The sequence below is a fragment of the Pseudopodoces humilis genome, chromosome 5, assembly GCF_049639895.1.
Source record: "Pseudopodoces humilis isolate 2021_Gansu_Grassland_sample_001 chromosome 5, ASM4963989v1, whole genome shotgun sequence".
In the NCBI taxonomy this organism is placed as follows: Eukaryota; Metazoa; Chordata; class Aves; order Passeriformes; family Paridae; genus Pseudopodoces; species Pseudopodoces humilis.
Window position 1 is genome coordinate 12,486,200 of NC_142204.1, and position 18,995 is coordinate 12,505,194.

General features: G+C 39.6%; 1 protein-coding gene across 2 annotated transcripts in view; it reads right to left on the reverse strand.

Moving 5' to 3' along the window:
* The window catches only part of ANO2 (anoctamin 2), a 159,204-nt gene that overhangs the window by 93,776 nt on the left and 46,433 nt on the right, over positions 1-18,995 (reverse strand). For both annotated transcript variants that reach the window (XM_088055431.1, XM_014261219.2), the window contains 3 exons: positions 7,540-7,674; positions 4,971-5,131; positions 1,025-1,107 (listed from right to left, as the gene is read on the reverse strand). In XM_088055431.1, the coding sequence (XP_087911557.1) occupies positions 1,025-1,107; positions 4,971-5,131; positions 7,540-7,674 (379 nt within the window). The remainder of the gene's footprint in view (positions 1-1,024; positions 1,108-4,970; positions 5,132-7,539; positions 7,675-18,995) is intronic.

An 18,995-nucleotide genomic window follows, 5' to 3' on the forward strand; every position in this document is an offset into this window, starting at 1 on the left:
TCATGACCAATAAGAGGTTTACCTTCTTGGACCTTCTCATAACTGTTTTAAAAAGAAGATCTGGAAGAATAAAACTTGCTCTCTTTTGCAACCAAAGTGAGAGAATCTGTTTTGTCCCTTTGCCATTCCTAATACAGTACGACATCATCACAAAGAATTCTTGTTACACATAATGAAGTAACATGACAAGATATTTTGTTAGGAGAAGGGATTACAAGTGTCCTCCCTCCTGATGAGTCACAGTGATATCCAATAAAGTGTGATTAAAGGGGTGGGTTGGCTGTGCAGGGGAGGAGCTTGAAGAAAGGATGCTGAGGAAGAAGGAACAATTCAGAAGGACTGGCCAAACATCAGACGGAACTGCTGCTGTGAAGGATCTGCTGAGATCAGGGTCTGCAGATGGATTTGGGGTCTGCAGATGGAGCCTGCTGTTAGAACCTGCAAGATTCTAACTAGATAAAACTAGGCTTTTTCTAGGTAAAAGCCTGCAGTCAGGCTGCAAGGCAATACCTGCAGTCATAGTCAAGCAGGAAATACCTGCAGTCTGCAAGGGAAACCTGCACTGAGAGCTTGCTGTAGTGAATAGTTGGAGTCAGATGGCTGAATTGTGAAGAGGAATAAACCAGGGCCCTTTTCATGCTGTGATAAACAAGCTGTGATAAACTCTCATTTCTGCACTCTAAAGAGAGGGCTGCTGCAACAGTATTTATTCAGTGTCATTGTGTTACTTCACACTATACAATGCCATATGGGCATTCTCAGCAAAACATGATCTGCACTTACCTTATAATCCTTTTCAACATTCATTATTAACTTCAGAGTGCTGAACAGTAAGATATAGGTGAGGATTTCCTAAATAAACATTGATACTCAAAATTGTATCAGTTACAGTCCTTATCTAAACACAGCTACAAACTCCACTGGGCTGGAGAACACTCATAAGAAATCTATACATCAATACTTATATAATATGCATGTATAGAATAATTAACACAGTAAATTAGTCCAGGGAGACGAGACTTACTTCTTCTTCTTCCAGTCCAGTTAGATCCCAGAAGTAACTCAATCTCATCTGCAAACGCTTCCATTGTTCAAGGAACATGGTAGCTTTAAAAGAAATTAAACAATTTTAAAAACAATAAATCCAAAGCCTTGTGGCAAACATTTGTGTTACTTATAAGCTTCAACTAATATTTGAATCACATTATGCTAGACCCCTTAAAATTAAGCACCAAGAAGCAGCCTCAGGCCCAATTTTAAAGAAAGAATTCAAGCAATACATGCAAACAATAATTACTGTCTTTTAAAAACAAAATACAGAAAGATGGAACATGAGTTGTCCAGAACCACTGTTCTTATCAGGGAATGGAACTGAGTCCATAACTGCAGATATCCATGGAAGACATAATCTCTCTTAATTCATCATGAAGCGTTCTGAGGTAGGTTTAGCCTGCTACTGAAAAAACTAGGATCCCCAGAATGATGTAGAAAAAGATATTTTTAAACATATTACCAATGGTGTAGTTAAATTCTTTTGTCCTTCACAGACATTCTAAAGGAATGGCCCCTGGTTCAACCTCCTGCTTCTCCTTTTTTTACTAATAAGAAGGAACAGATGTTTTACTGTTGTCTCATATTTACAGTCTCCTGGCTGTCCTCTCATAATTGCTGTTTCCTCAGTATAGCCCTTTTCCTAGTTGCTCATAATTTATGGACTTACGGATTTATTAGAAATAGCACATATAAATCTTGGGTTGTGGACACGTATTTTCAGATAACAATGTCAATACTAAACCAGTTGATGCCAACTAAAACCACCTAAACTCTACCAATAAAAGCTATACCTATAAACAGCTGTGGGCACTGTTTCCATTTTCTTATGCTTCACCTCACTTTCAGTGCATGAAAAAGGTATTGTAAAAACACTGTTAGATCACAGCAGTGTTTACATCACTTTGAACATCTTGTAGATAGCCCCACAAGGCAGACAACAGTGGAGAATAAGAGCAGCTTCCCTTGACTGCATCTACACTGTCAGATAACACTGAGAAAAGTGGGAACTCTGTGAAAATAACCTTGCTCTTACAGGTTATAATCTATCCCAACAGTTAGATGCAAATATTTTCTTCACAGATATCATCCCATCATATAAGAAATAAATAACATTATTTCGGCAGCACACCAAAAGCAAATCCAGACATTAAGCAACTAAGTTGCTATCTGTGTTCCTCCCTTACAGAAGAGAGAACATATAAAAGCTATATTTAGCATGGTTTGAAAACTCAAGGGTTTTTAGATATCCTAAATACAAAAACATTTGGTTATTTTATAGGGTGCTATTACTCATTCCATTCTTTCCTGTTACACAAAAAACTCAGTTCCACATTTAGCTCTGTAAGAACGTACTTGGCTTGATGCAACAGCTAATCTGAAATCAGCACGTATGCACTGACTTACACCAGCAGAAAAATTAAACTGACACAGAACAGGTTTGGCTTGGATATTAGGAAGAAATTCTTCCCCATGAGGATGGTGAGGCCCTGGCACAGGTTGCCCAGAGCAGCTGTGGCTGCCCCATCCCTGGAAGTGTTCCAGGCTACGCTGGAAGTGGCTCTAAGCAACCTGGGATAGTGGAAGTTGTCCTGACCCATGGCAGGGGAACTGACCGATCTTCAAGGTTCCTTCCAACCCAAACCATTCTGTGATTCTGTAAAACTTATAAATAAAGGCATCTGACACTGAAACTGAGCACCAGGACACCAGTGAAATCAAGCCCAGTCAGCCAGGCATTACTGTAAATATGGACAGTTTCAGAAAGACTGCTGGAATCACAAAGACACTTCACAAGGAATCAGGATCACCTACTAAAAGCATGGTTCCTTTTGAGATATTAACCTTAGGAAGCCTTCTGCTTTCTAAAGAATGGAGAAGACAAGCAAGACGAAAGAGTTCCTGTGCCCAATGCCCTCATGAAATGAAGCCAACCCAGATCACCATAGTTTGCTCTTTCAAATATACAGCTGGAGTAAGTGCATGAGTGAGCTCTGCCATTCAACAGATTGAGCTCTAGATTTAACCAGCACAGTCTCTAATAGTAGGGCAGCAAAATTTGGTGTAATCTAATACTTCATAGGCAAGCTGGGCAGAATTAGTAAAGGCTCTATTATTTCGCTTTGCTGCTCTTTGTGTATGCCGGCTGCATTTTCTTGAACTGACAAGCTCAGTTATCACGGGTTAGAGAAGAACAGACTTTTCCAATCTGCAGGAAACATTTTTTGGAGGAGGGCTACCACTCTGAAAGATTTTTTTTATTCTTACATGCCTTTTTTTAAAAGCAATGCATATGGAACTTTTTGTCCTGTTCTCTTCCATAGCAGATTCTACTAATTTGTCTTAGTGGAAGGATATATCAACATTTTCTTTTGCACACTGCATTGCTGATACTAAAATACAATTGTTCTGGATGAGGTTCGGTGGCAATTGTCATTTGCATGGATGCCAATTTACAGTAAAGTTTCTCTGTTGGAAAATGATATTTTATTTATCTTAAGCTTCAGAGCAGGAAGTGACACTTAATCTGCCAGTCTACCCTGTAATCTGAAGTAGTAAAATAAATTATTCTGAGAGCCTATATATTCATCCTCTTTTTTCTATTTCTCATAGAAATAATTCCCATAATTCTCACATATACTGTAATGTTTGCTCTATGGCTTCCAGGAACTAGTAAACAAATGCTTCTTGCTTCCATGATGTGTTCTGTCTGCAAGCTTCTTAAAAGCTTTATGCTGTCCTCACCCAATGCCAACCCACCAATCAATCCTTTCTAAAACAAGCTGTAAAATCTTAATAGGCTTGCAAATAACACACTGGTTGCTGAGGGATGGCTATAACACAATAACATTTGCTCAGTTTCATATTAAGGATGATAATTTCATTTTGGGAACAATGAATAGGGAAATAAAAAATCATTTTACAGTAGCAATAACACATTTAACTTTCATAATAAACAAACTCTAGAGTAAAGGAGAGCATAACACCAGCAATAATTCATGCAAGCACAGTACACACACTTTTCAGGGCAGAAGTAAGGCCAGAAACAATAAAAGTAATACTACAATGCATTCATTTATGTTTATGAAGTGTTTTGATATCCTCATGGAGACAGGGATATTTGCCATTAAAGAAAAGCAAGTTTGTTTAAATGGGATATGCTAAAATATATTACAATTAAAATTATAATAGTCCCATTGCTCTTGGAATCCCATAAAGTTTTGATAAAATTATGTGACTGAGTTGTCCCACAAGGAAGTGGGACTGTGCTTAAATTAGACTCTTTCAGCTGTCTGCACCATACCAATCCTCAAATACATTCTGGCCCCAAATACATTCTGCCCTTCTGGCAGAAGTTGTTAAAAGGGTGTGACATGTAGATGAAAAATGAAAAAAAAATTTGCAAATGGATGGCAAAGTTTAGAAGTGCCATTAAAGGCACAATTCCCTTCATGGAAAAATGGCCTCTAGTTGTTCCAGGGGAGGTTCAGGTTGGACATCAGGAAGAATTTCTTCCCATTGGCATTAGAAGGGGCTGCCCAGGGAGGTGGAGGAGTCACCATCCCTGGAGATGTTTAATAAGCAACTGAACATGGCACTCAGTGCTCTGGTTTAGTTGACAAGGTAGAGATCAGTCAAAGGCTGGTCTTGAACTTATAGATCTTTTCCAGACTTGATGACTCTATGATTTTAAACATGGCAGTAAAGGAAGAAAGAACATTTTTCCTTCCCTGAGCTACACAACTCCATTTATTCCAGAACTTGCTGCTGACAGTGATACTGCTTTCCCCAGTCTCCACCCAGACAGATCTCACTGGCCCAGCTTCCAAAAGCCATAGAGATCACATTCAATTCAAAGAGCCTTTTGTTATTCTGTGAAGAGTCCAAAAGGCACTGTTAACTTACAAAGCAATACTCACCCCAGAGAGCCATAAAGATGGAGAAGAAAACTGTGGCAGGGTTGTCAAACAAGTGACTTGCTCGAGCAGTGGCACAGGCAGAGCTGAGGTTCCAGTAATCACAGAACTTGTCACACAGGGGGCACATGGTGAAGGCATTGTGCTGGTCACACATCTCTTTGCTGTGACAGACAAGTGCACAGGTTCCTCTGAGTATTCCAGCTCAGAAACTATGGATGTGTAGTAGTAATATTACAAGCTGTCTGCAATATATGTGGCCTGCACTTGCAGAGAACAGGAGCTGTGTGTTTCTTCAAGGTTTATTGCCATGGATAGTAATTTTTTTTTAATCCTTACAAGGACCTTACCAACAGGAAAATGATACAACAGTCAACCAGAATGATCACTGCACTGTATTAATGAATTAAGGAAGACAACATCATTGAAGACTGAGGTTCACCACACTTAAAACAAAATTCAAACACAAAAGTGGAGTTTGCATCTCTGCAGTCAGTTATGTGATTTGATACAGATCAGATATAAATCACTGAAAAGAAAGGGGTCACAAAGGAAATTCAGTGTTTTGTCAAAATATACATTTTTTAATATGGTGGCACAAAAATATGGGAGAAGAGTTTTTTTAGAGATTTTAAAATCTTTACTGTAAGGTTGTTATTTTGATTCTTGGTCTTATTTGCTACGTATGTATTCAGTCTTTAAAAATCTTTGAGAAAAACATTATCAGTATCACTTGAACAGGCCAAGCACTTCTTATCAGGGCTGAGAATCCTTTCAGTATTTTCCATAAGGTTTGGATATGAAAGCCTGTTGCAATCCTCTCCCGGGGGACCCCTCTGTCCTACCCCCCGTGATGAGAGCCCCGCTCTTCACTGAACATGCATAGTCTCACTTAGGTGAACTGAGTACTACAAAGCTCAAATGTCCTTGCCAGGATCATGAGCTGAGTTGCCACATTGTTTCAGTGACGTGATTATGATTGTTCCTATACGGACCATCCTGAAATAGGTTTTTCCTTACAATTTTAAATGAAAAAAGGACTATTCAAGCTCTATTATTAATATGTTTATATTATATTGTTTGAAAAACATGCAGCTGTTTCCAGCTCTCATGCTTTTACAGTAATTCACTATTTCAAAAGGCAGCAGAGGGTGCTGCAGATACATCTCAGCCATAAATCTCACTGGAGTTAAAATGTTAGCAGAAGCTTTCATCCCAACAAGCGCCAAGATTTATTCAGATCAAGCTAAGAAAACAGACCCTGACTCTGATGTGGTGCTATTCATCATTTACCTATCAGTAACCTTGTCCTACTGATTTTAAAAGCTGTCAGTTCAGGGACTGTCATGAGTGTGATCAGCATACAAGTACTGCAGTATCCTGCCTCCATCAGAAGTCAGCCATAGATAACACAGAGGATTTTTTAAATTTTTTTCACTGTGAAGCAGACATCAACATCATGGTGTCACTTGGGTAGTTTTTGTGTAGTATATTCCCCTCAGGATACAAAATCTCAACATTGTTTTGTGTCTAGAAGGGGAATACTGTGAAGACCCAATATAGAATCATAGAATGGGTGGAATTGGAAGGGACCTCAAAGATCATCCAGTTCCAACACCCTGCCATGGGCAGGGACAATTTCCACTAGCCCAGGTTGCTTAGAGCCCCATCCAGCCTGACCTGGAACACTTCCAGAGATGGGGCAGCCACAGCTGCTCCGGGCAACATGTGCCAGGGCCTCACCACCCTCACAGGGAACAATTTCTTCCCAATATCCAATCTAAACCCACTCTCTGTCTGTGTGAAGCCATTGCCCCTTGTCCTGTCACTCCAGGCCCTTGTCAAGTGTTTCTCTCCGTCATTCTTATGGGTTCCCTTCAGGCACTGCAAGGCCACAGTGAGGTCACCCCAAAGCCTTCTCTTCCCCAGGCTGAACAATCCCAATTGTTCCCTCAGCCTTTCCTCCCAGCAGAGCTGCTCCATCCCTCTGATGCCCTTGGTGTCCCTGCTCTGGCCTGGCTGCAGCAGCTCCCTGTCCTTCCTGTGCTGGGCCCAGGGCTGGATGCAGCCCTGCAAGGGGTTCTCAGCAGAGCAGGGCAAAGGGGTAAAATCATATCCCTTGATCTGCTGGCATTTACTAAATCTTGTAGCTATTGTTCATATTACTTGTACAAATGGTCTGATTTTACTGAGAATAAAGTGTCACAAGAGTCATGGACAGTTTGCATTAATTTCAGCGAGTTTTACATCATGACTTTCTGATTGAGCAGTGAACTATGTGCACTCATAAAAATCAAATTAATGTCTTAGAAAACAAACTCAATACAGTGGACTCACCACACATTTCTGTTTCAGGAGGTGAGACACTGACCTCCTGATTATTGAGTCAAATAAATGCGTGCCCTTCAAATACCTGTTCAATGCCTTTGTGTTTGTAATGCTCTCAGGGTTGGTAATGATACATCACTGCTCTTCAGACAAGCTAAAACCAGTTATTCTTACTATGGATTAATAAGAAAAACACAGTCTTATAATTTTGAAGTAACAAATCATGAATCACAGATAAGCTTACCTAGGAATGTCACTTTCAATGGTTATACATCCATATAGAAATACAATAATCCCAACTACTGAAGATGGAATGAGGAATTCTGTGTATAAACCCAGCCATGCAAAATAAAGTCCTATCTTTTCTCCAAAATACTTCCTGAAAAAGAGAAAAAAAAGAAGAAAAGGCATGTGTCAAGGGTATCATTTTCAAATGTTTTTTACAGCTGCTAAACAGTCCCAGAAAGTTAAAATACAAGTTGTGAAAAACATGAATGAAAACCCTGAGGATCTTGAAGACAATAGGAACAAATGAAGGGTATGATTTAAGCATTTGTCAGTTTGGGCTTCTCTGTTCTGAGAAGTTAAAGACAGTCCTGGATCATTCTCCTGAGCTGAAATTAAGCAGGTATCATTGCAATCATAATATCTATTCAGACAACACTGTGGTATTTACATCTCTTAAAAGAAGTCAGTGAAATAGGAGGAAACATTGGAAAATACTTGGCTCCTCAGAAGAGCACGTTAATTTTTGCCTCTGTAATACTCCTGGGTTCAGTTAGTGACAACCATAGAAATGACATCCATGGGATCATACTGACATCTTAAATGATGACTAATCTGGAGCTGCTGCTAAAGGAGGAAAGTTTACTTGCACACTTAGCACTGGCTTTTCAGAAATAACATTTTTGTCAGGTTAACAGCCCCTGGACAGCTGGTTAGAAAAAACAGTGTCTGCTCTGAGGAGCAGCCCACTGCAGATGTCGATAAATAAGTGGTAGAACTCAGCCCAGCATCTTCATGAATCACACTACAAGTAAACTAAGCTTGGATGAACCTCACCAATCATTCCAAAATACAGTTAGGAGTGATTACAAATATTGCAAAACCCAAAGAGCTTCATAGAACTCAAGAATTCACCAAAATTTAGATTAAAAACCAACAAGGTTAAAAATGTTTCACAAACCGGAGAAGAAGATGGAGCAGTGTTGGACAGAAATCATCTACACAGAGAGCACTCAGGGCATGACAGGAGTGTGAGTCAGTGAGACATTTACACTTTGATAGCAGCAAAAATTAAAATAAATTCATACTATCATGTCTAATAAAAGAAAGATAATATTTCCTCCTCATAAAGGTTGAGCACAAACCCAGTTTGAGATTTATTCTAATCCCACTTACCTTAGAAAAATTTTATCCAGGCTTAGCACCCCAGATTTAAATCATTCCTACTTAAAATGCTTAAATGAGACTTTTGGAGGCCCAAACTGAAATTTTCTGCTCGAGAAGCTGGGTCTAAGGTCCAGACTGCTCGTGCCACAGGAGAGGCAGGACAGGAGTGCAACCAAGGCAGAAAGCAAAGAGACAAGACCAGCCTCTACAGTCACTTCCAGCTCAGATGAAATGGATAATGGAAAGCAACAGTGAGGAATTTTTAATACTACAGATCCTGCTGTTGTTCTCATGCCAGCACAGCTGCACCTAACTCTGCACTTCCAGGCTCTCCCATGGAAAACTGTCAGTGCAATCCTGCCTATTTCAGTTTTGCCTTCCATGAGTGCCTCTGTTTTCTCATGTCTAACCAAACTTGCTTGTGCTTTAGAAAGGATACATGCAACCCTAAAGGGCAAAGCAAAACAAAAGCATTTTGAGGTGATATACAGACAACCTTATCTTCAATAGGAGGGGATGCCATACAGAAGCTGAGAAACTTCAGGAACCTTCTAGGAAAAGAGTACAGCCCCTACACCTGATGCTGCAAGGTACTCTATGCCACAAACTGTGTGAAGTATCAAACAGCACAAGTGAAATCACAGTGTGGCTTGAATGGTAATAACTTAAGATTTGAAGCACCTTGGGACAATGGATTTGCAGGGAATACAAGGAAATATGGCATTATATGATACAGCATATTTTATGAAATTATAATTATAAATACTTGTGTTGCAAATACAAGCTTTATACTGTGGGACTGCCCTCTGACCTGGCACATGCCTCCAATTTTGGAGGCAATTATAAGAAGCGGTTTTCCTTTATTTTTACATTTGTAAATAAATACATATTTTTAATATACCTGTTTGTTAATATACTAGGTTGTTAATATAGTTTAATACATGTTTTAATACACTTTTTTAAATATGAAGTGAGAGAAGAAATACTTGATTGAAATACAGAACTAACCAGAAGGCCTATAGCTTATCTTCAAGCCTCCTATGTGAGTCAACAAACAGCAGCAATGATGTTGGAAGAGCACAGGATAGAGGGAAACTCCCTTTGCTGTCAAGTTTCCTTCTGACTGGGGAGTGACAACCATAAATTTGATACTAGACTAGGAAAAGGAGGACCAGAGGAAGATTATTCTGATTATGTCTTCTTTCTGCTTCCTAGTTTGTAGAGATGGGCAATGGGCACAGCTAGTAAAGTGTTTCAAATAGGTCAGAGCAGGCACAAAAAATTGTCCACAATCTCAGCTGTTCAAAACTCTGTTCTTTTGACAAAGGGCTACAAATAAGCAGACAGAGTTCAAATGCCAGCAGCACTAAAGAGTAGCTGGTCAGGGAAGTTGAAGTTTATGGCTCAAGAGGCTTCCCCTCAAATTTTTAAGTCTTCCAGTGATAAAGGTGATCTGTAACCTATAAAGCGAAGGGTTGCTATTTGTATCCATGCCAAAAGAAAGCGAGAAGAGATCAACAATGTCCTGGCAGTATGGAAAAAAAGCAGTTGCCAAGAAGAAAACTGCACTGTGTTTTGTGGCTTAACTGTTTTGCAAAAGAAAAATAATTTGGATTCTGTGCCCAAGCTCAGTCCACCAATGTGCCAGAAAGTGAAATAATCTAAGAAGAAGCAATGACAGAGCTTGGAAACATAATGAACAATTTAGATATGAGTTTATCAAGTCAGAAGAACACAGGACATAGACATCTCCTTTCTTTGACACATCCCAAGAACTCTTCTCTGGTTCCTCTGAATAGGCGTCAAGGCTCTGCAAACACCTGTGATCCTCTGTACCAACATCTACTGCAGCTGCTGGATTCAGTAGTGAATGAACAGAGGAGGGAAAAAATGTGTGCTTCAAGGGCAGAGGAAGATGTAAGTCAAGATGAAGGTTTTTTTTACAAGTTTTATATATTTACACCAAGAACTTGGCATGTTTTCTCATCTACACTGGGATAAAATGAGTCTGACTTTGTTATCCTACAGGAATTATCCAAGATTTATGCTGGCATGGCAAAAGAGAAGACTTGAGACGAGAGTCTTGCCCTACCTCAGTAGCTAATTCACATCTACCTCACATACATCCAGGAAAAGCTAAAGACTAATCCTTTCCAAAGTGTGCACATGGATACTGCAGAATGTCACAAAAAAATGTGTGCCCCTGGCATTGTGTGAGCTTTATTTCCGCATTAGGGAAATGCCCCTATTTATACATGTATTCCATGGAGGCAGGGGTTATTCCCAAACTAAAGGGCAAATGGCTTTGATGAAGAATGTGTACTGCTTCCATCAGGAGAAGTACCCAAGGCTTTTTTTCCGTGTGTTGATAAATCTTAAGGTGAAATTTTGTGCCTTTTATTTTAGAAGACTTTATAAAGGCTGCTTAAATGGCCACCTACAAAGTACTGAGTTCTCACAAACAAGAATCATGCCTTTAAAGAAAGATTTGGTCAGATTACCCATAACCCCTGAACAAGCTGGACAAGAGCTGCTTTTCCAGCAGATTATCAGACACAGCATTAAAAAGCTCCCAACAGCAACAACAACCACCTGTAGAAAGTGTATTCCCTCCCAGAATTAAAATGTTGAGAAGGCCATAGCAGAAGTGCTGACTTGGTTCCCTCTGCTTCACCCGCATAACACTTAAACCAGACATCTGCAGTGCACTTTGGTCTGTCTGGTTGCAAAACCAACATCAAAAAGAATAACTGATTATTAAACCCTCTGCTTGCACGTTGGTCACAGTGCTCCCGTGCCAAGTTGTGCAATTTATAAATAGACTAAGGTTTGGGGAAGGGAGGAGAAAGAGAGAAGGAAAAAAACCCTTCAGTTTTGACTCTGTGAAAACAAGTGTGGGTACCTGGAATGTGAATAAAGCGTGTGGTACGTGACACACGCTGGAAAGAACGCTGGAGATGTTCAGGAACAAAGCTAAAAAAGCGAGGAAAAAGCACCATGGACACTGAGTCACCTAACTGGGGAATCTGCACAGAACTCTTCAGTTTCTTAATTTCCATACCCCACTCTAAGCCAGCTGCCACTTCATGTTTCCATTTCATTCCACCACCCCTTTGGTGGAGGAGTTGTTTAGTCGCAGCAGTTTCTATGCAAAACGAGACTGATTTACAGCTGCCTCTTGGGTAGGTTTCCCCTGTGCTAATGGTCAACCAAGTCACACGTATTACTAATGCCTTCAAAATAAACTTATTTGCACAGTTTGGGGGTGAAATTCTGGTGTTTCTGCTGCTGGGGAGAAGGACAAGCAGTTTAGTTTCATGTCAGAACACCTTTAATGCCAAGGATACTTTAAAATTTTCTTTCCCTATCCAGGTGCACATTCCCTCTCTGACCCCCAGCAATAGTCCCCAGGAACACAACTTATTCTTCCAGGGCTTTTGCAACCAGAAGAAAATCTACCATTATGCTGCAGGTAGAACTGTGACTATCCTTAGAAAGTGAGACGCAATTTCTATGGTAAGTTCAGAACACAGATATTTCTTTTGGTTCTGAGATAATAGTTCCCACCATTGGAAGTTTCCCTCTCAAAACTGCAGACTTCTTTCAGAAAGACTGCTGGAGTATAGGGAAAGCCACAGTCACTACAAGATGATCAGGAACACTGCAGAACACCCCAAGATTTCCCTCCAGGTAGAGCTGCCTATATCCAAACTTTCCTGGATTTGCCATTCTTTCTTCACTTGAAAATTTTCTCAGGGCCAGATTCAAGCATTTATTACAACCATCTGTGACACCTGGGTAGAATTACTGCTCAGCAGCAGCACTGAAGCTGCTGTGCATCCAGAGATCTTGGAGATTTCTACCATGGTTGTGCCTGACAGCACATATTCCATCCAGGCAGTCTCAGGAAGGAACATATCAGTGCTAAATCTGGATACACAGAGAGTGTACCAAATGGAGCAATATGGAAGCTAAGAAAAGATCCTGGCAGAAGACAATCCTCCTTGGAACATCATGCCAAGTGACTGAAAAACATTTTTTTATTAAAATTTTAAGAGGGGGAAAAAATAACAACTACAGAACCTCAGACAAACTGCAATGCATCTGATTTTGAGGTACAAAAGAAAATATCCTTTAGAAAGGCCAGCTAGTTCTACATACAGAAAACAAAGAAAGGAGACTTTGTACAAAGTAAAAGCAATTATTTCCCCCTATACTGGGCATAAAAATCAATGTCCAGTAGAGAGTAATTAAAAGCGTGTTTTTGGCTAGAGTTTAGAACTTGACCCTTTTCCCCTGAAAGCAGAATGAAGAAATGTGCCACCAAACCCATTTCATCAAGCACTTTTCATTAAAATTCCTGTTTGAAAACATTACCTAACAAATATTTTCTGTGTCCTCCAATGGTACTTGAGTTTGGAGTCAAACTTACCTAAATTACAGATATATTTATCTTTCAAGGCACTGTGGAATTTTAATTGTGATTCTTTATAGGAGAAAAAAAATCCACTGTCAAAATATTGCAACTCCATGAAGAACAGAAATTGCAAATTTTATTTAGAGGTAGAATTATGTTTTCAACTAGATTTTTTGGCTCTTAGGAAGAACTACTCTTCAGCAGAGTAACAGGGAGAAGTTAATGTGTGTGGAGGAAGAGGATATTTAAGTTCTCAAGTTCTAGTGAATTAAAAAACCTAGGGGAAATATAATAGTTATATCAATATATCAATTATTTATAATAATAGATACTAATAATAAATAATAATAATAGTCAGGATTTGTGTATTAAATGCAATTTAAAATAGCAAAAGGCTAAACCTTATCCTGCAAAGAAATAAAACTAGGACAAGCTACTCTCAGAGCTTCACAGATTCCCAAACCTTATGCTTCCATTCCAAGAAATTGTCAGAATACAGCTGAAAGCGCATGGCTTGTGGTGATGGATTATAAATGGAAAAAAAGCCGTTGTTTACTGACTGTAAGAGAAAGAACAATAGAAGCATAATAAGTAGACATGTAATGTGACTGAGACAGAAATTAAGGCTGACAACTGCCAAATGGATAAGGAAACACAATGCTGGGTAGTCAGAAGCACTGTAATTGCATTCTCCTTTCTGTTCTGGGACAATGCAAAACTTCAGAACAGGTTTGAAAGGATTAAGTGCCTGTTTACATTATTCTGTTGATGTTTCCTGTCATGTGTTTAGTGTAAAAAAGTTCTAAATGTCCCTGAGCCTGCAGAAGCCACAGCATACCTTGCTCAGGGAAGGCATTTTCAGCAGAAGCAACATAGTGTTTTGCCTGTCACATCCAAGAATTCATGCTTAAAACAACCCATAGACACTCTTCCTCTCCTCACCATTATTTAAGTTATTCTCTCTTTATTTAGAATTTTAAAAAAATGTCAGTACTTTTCCCAACCTGGAAAATTAAAAATCCATGCCTACGTGAGGCTGATTCAAAGCTAATAGAAGTCACTCAGAGCTTACATGTGAGGAAGGAAGTTTAATTTTATAAACAACTCAGGGCACCTAGTGACACTCTGTGTACGAAGCAATTCATTCAATTATACAAATAATATTTTCTCTATAATAAACAAATACAAGCAAGGAGTAATGTATTTAATATGAATCAGCCTTTCTTTTGGACTTTCTTTTAGGAAAGGAGGTTACTTAGTCTTTTTCTTCCTATTTTTTAATACCTATTACAACTTGCTTTTCTGCCGTTTTGTACTTGAACAAATGTGAGGTCATTGACATCTCATCACTTCCCTAATCTCCAGTTTCCACAAGATAATCTGCATGATTTTATTCATCTAATTTAACAAGAGTTTGAACCTCCAATACTGGCATCTTTTCCTAAATATTTTTCATTTATAATTACTAATATTTCATGAGAGCTTTCTTGCTTTTAAAGTTAATATCGCTAACCCTTACTGCAGAGCCTGAATTAATTTCATGTATTTATTTTAGTAAGTACATCCTTGTTAGCGCTTGCACAGTGTTACTACTGTGAGATAGACACCATCTGGTGGCTAATAAACAGATGTATCATTTCCAATTAAAAACAAGTATAAAAAATTATCTTTTAGTCACCTTGGTGGAAGGGGGTTGGGTCAGGGAATACTGAAGCAAACTGGCCCTGATGGGGTGCACCTATGAGGGCTGAGCGAGCTGGTAGATGTCATTGCAAGGCAGCTCTTGATAATCTTTGATTGATGGCAGCAACTGGGAGAAGTACCCAAAAGCTAGAGGAAAATAAATGTCACCCCCGTTTTCAAGAAGGTCAATAAGAAGGACCTATGAAACTACAGGCTAATCTACCTCGCTCTCATTTGTCGCCATCACCTCTTGTCACAAGACACAGCTAAGAGCTTGGCTCCATCCTTCTCTTATCCCCTGCTCAATATGGCATAAAAGTCTTAATTTTTCTGTTCTCTGAACTGACTGTGGAAGTTCATAGAGTTGCCATATTGAAAGCTTTCCTTAAACTTGTGTTTTCTGGACATAATTTTTAGGTGGTGCCCAGTTCTTGATCTGTTCCCTCGTGATCATGGTTTTGTGCATCGTTAGAGACAAGTTACTGAATCAGACAAAGCCGTGTCCTGTCCCAATATAATTTATGGACAGAGAAGATCCTTATACGAAACATCTTAGTGTGGGGGAATACCTTTAAACCAGAAATGGGTTGGTTTTGACTCCTAGTCAGCACGCAGGAGCCAGAAAAGAACTTTCTCTCAGCCCAGCAAACCACAGCCAGAATCTTCTACAGAGATTCAAACATTAAGAGCAGTTCTACAAGATAAGCAGACCTGTAGCGACCCAAATGCAGAAGCTGTTTTCCACTCCCTGCAGTTCCCAGCCACACACACCTCTAGATGCCTACAAATATGCACATGCAGGTTAATATTTAAATGTGCATGACTCCTGTTTCCAAATGTGGCCTCTCGCCTCTGTCTTTTTTTCCCACCAGTTTGAAAAAACAAACTTCCATTTCCCATCAAAATATACTGATATCACCTCCAAAGATCCCTTTTGCATGGCACCTGTCAGTCACGACCATTCAAAAATACAAGTTTCTAACTGTAAAATTTAGGCAATCATTCAGGCACTTTTGGACTTAGCTTAAGACAGTTCTCAACACAAAGAAAACTGAATTCTAGCTGCCTACAAAACTCCACAGTCCAAGGGGGAGACCCCAGGAATTAATGTTTTGCAGCAACCTCAGTCATCAAGTCAAGAGACTTGACTTTGTAGAAGCCTTGATGTAGATATGCACATCTTCTGCTGCATCTAGCTTTTGAAAATCCCACTGCAGGAGGGAGGAATCTGGGTGGTAATGAGGATCCTAGTGCTCAGACAGTGATCTGAAGCCTGGGAATTATGTTTATCAGAAAGCAGGGATCTGTTTTTCCTCACCACTACAATTCAAGCCTACTGGTTTAAAATTCCATCTCTCATACATGCAGCAATAAATAAGGCCAAGCCCTTGCCAAAAGAGACAGAGAGAAACACTTCCTCCAGGACTGGCAAAGTCTGTGAAATGCAGAGCTGTAAGTAAATCATCTTACTCCAGTCACAGGCCTGCATCCAGAAGAATAATTCAACACAAATTCCTTGGTGATTTATGCACCATATGCAAAACCCCTCTGCTTTGCGGAAACAATGGCTGGAGCACTTGGGTAAGGCCTATGATGAGAAGTGCCAATGAGGGGATGGAAAACTCCCTACAACTCAGCTGAAAAGTGCTGCCCCAGCATCAAACTCCTAAAAGGCAGACCATTTTCATGGATTCATGGCATGATAATAAAGGCCACTCATAAATAAACTCGGGTTGTGGGGGGTAATGAGATCATGGAAAGGGAAAAGAGATACAATGATGGGGAAAATGTTCATTTTTCACTAGCTCAGACTCTTCTCCAGAGTCCCCCCTGCTTCTCGTCCCCTCCAGGAAGCTCTCTGCTGTAAAAGCTGGCAGGAAGGACATCAAGGATGAGTGGATGCTGGCACAGCATTTCCCCCTGCACCTCGAGCTTTAATGATGATGAACTGCAAGATGGACGTTATCACATGTTGGGAATGAAAGCTTCACAGTACAGATTCTTGGAATTATAAAAAGATACTGGCCTCAAAGTGCAATAGGGTTACAGCAGAAGATACTCTCAGATTATTGCCTCAGATGTGTGTTTGGCAGAGCTTTGGAAAGAAGTTGGATGGACAAGTGCCAAAGATACTGGTAGAGCTCATGGCATTTTTCTACTTAGTGCTGTGTTGGCTCAATTACCGCACTTTCCCAGGCTTAAAGCTGTTTCCTCTTTTTCCTGACAGAGAATTCCTTGCAGACAGCCTCAGCATCTCTGTGAAAGTTGAAGACTTGCCTGCTAAAGACAGTCAGGGAAGAATTGCAGGCACACAGTGCATCAGAGGGAATTGTTCAATCCCTGTGAGATAACCAGATGCTACAGGGGTGTTTCTGCCATTCCACAAAAGAAAAAAAAAATATAAAAAAATGATGGGATATTTGGTGAGATTCACAATAATAACAGAGCAGGACAGGGAAGCAAAGCATACAAGAGCATCTCCACTTTGAGAATCAATAACCCCTAAGTTAGAATGAGCAGTGACTGAACAACATTTCCTCTGGTACTGGGCATCACAGACTTTATTTTCAAGTCCTAAGAATTCTAGACAGTCTTTGCTGTAAAGAAGAGATGAAGATGTGAATACAAATCGTGGTGGTGAACAAAGAGGTCATATGTTCAGGCATTAGGCAGGATAGTAGGGCTCAGGTGGTGCAAGCTGTACCACAAATTGATCTTAACCACACTTTTGCAAAGGAAGAAACACCTATCTCTAAAGACAATAAAACCAACATTTTAGCAGAACTCACCTTTTCTTATTTTATCTCTCTTTTAAAACTACCCAAAGTAGGGTAAGCAGATACATCCAGGTTTGGGGGTTTTTTGGTGAAGATTGATGAAAGGAACAAAAGGTCAAAAGGCAAATCAGTACTGACAGTTTGGGTGCCTGACTGCTTACACTGAGCACTAGAAACACAGCATTCATGGCAGGAACAGGGGGGACTGGGGATGCTCAGTCAAGAGCAGGTTCAACATGGGTACACCACAATGAAAGGCCAGAATTCATTACACACTGGGATGAAACAATTTTCCATACCAAAGGAAAACTTAGTCAAAGATAGGAAAGAGGGAATATATTAGCTAGACAGTTTGACTAACAGAAACTCCCAAGTTTTGATTTATGTTCTATACATTATAAATAATATTTTAGTTAACAAACTTTCCTACCTGCTCCTGCAAAAAGTTATTGTATACATATATTGTATACATAGTCTCAACCTTTACATGTCTTCTCAGTTTCAGGCTTCACAGCAAGAGGCATTTGGAGCTTTGAGAGTAATTATGTTATAGATACTGTAGCCTGTTAGCTACTAGGAAATTTGGTGAAGTTCTAGAAATGGGAAATAGAAATTAAAATATGAAAAACCATTAGAAAATGAGCTGGGGCCTTATAGAAGCAATGAAAATAAAATAAGCTCCACCACAATTAGAAATGAGCCAACTGCTTGATTTCCTAGGGTGAGGTAAACTTATATTAATAGATCAAGAGATAAAAAGGTGACCTCCTCTCAACAAGGATGGTCCTCTCCTGGAATTTCAGTTCCTACTTGGCTTTCCAGCTGCAGGTGCTTCAAGATGCCCATTAAGAAGAAAACATGCCAGTTTTCCATGAGTTAAGGTTTTGTCTCAGAAGTAAAAACACCTCTTTGTGACATCATAACCTTAGATTACTCCCTTCATCTGTCATTTAGAGCTCCTAAGTGATAAATGTTGCATTACAACCAGAAATAAAATTTATTATAATTTTCTACTGCACTTCTTACACTTGTGTGTATTTTCTTGGCTTGCTATAAGTTATCAGAGGTACTGCTAAAAGACAAAAAACGAGGACTGTAAATAAGATCAAGGAATGTTTAGTCCAAAGAAGGGGAAAAATTTTTGAAAGTGGTGCGGTGTTGGAAGAGGTGAAGCTGCGTGGTCTCCACCCCAAGAGATTTCAAAATGCTTGTGCAATTTGATCTGGCTTTCAAGCCAGCTCTGCTGTGAGCAGAGAAGAGGTCAAAGGACAACCAATTAATTCTAAAATCATGTTATTAAAACTTTTATTAATATCCAATAGCATGTAAAAATATGAAATCTCCTTTCTTTATGCAAGGTCATAGAACTCCTAGGGAGCATCCTCCCTGTCTCTGGGTCAACAGTAGCATCACCGCAGAACTTGCTAAAAA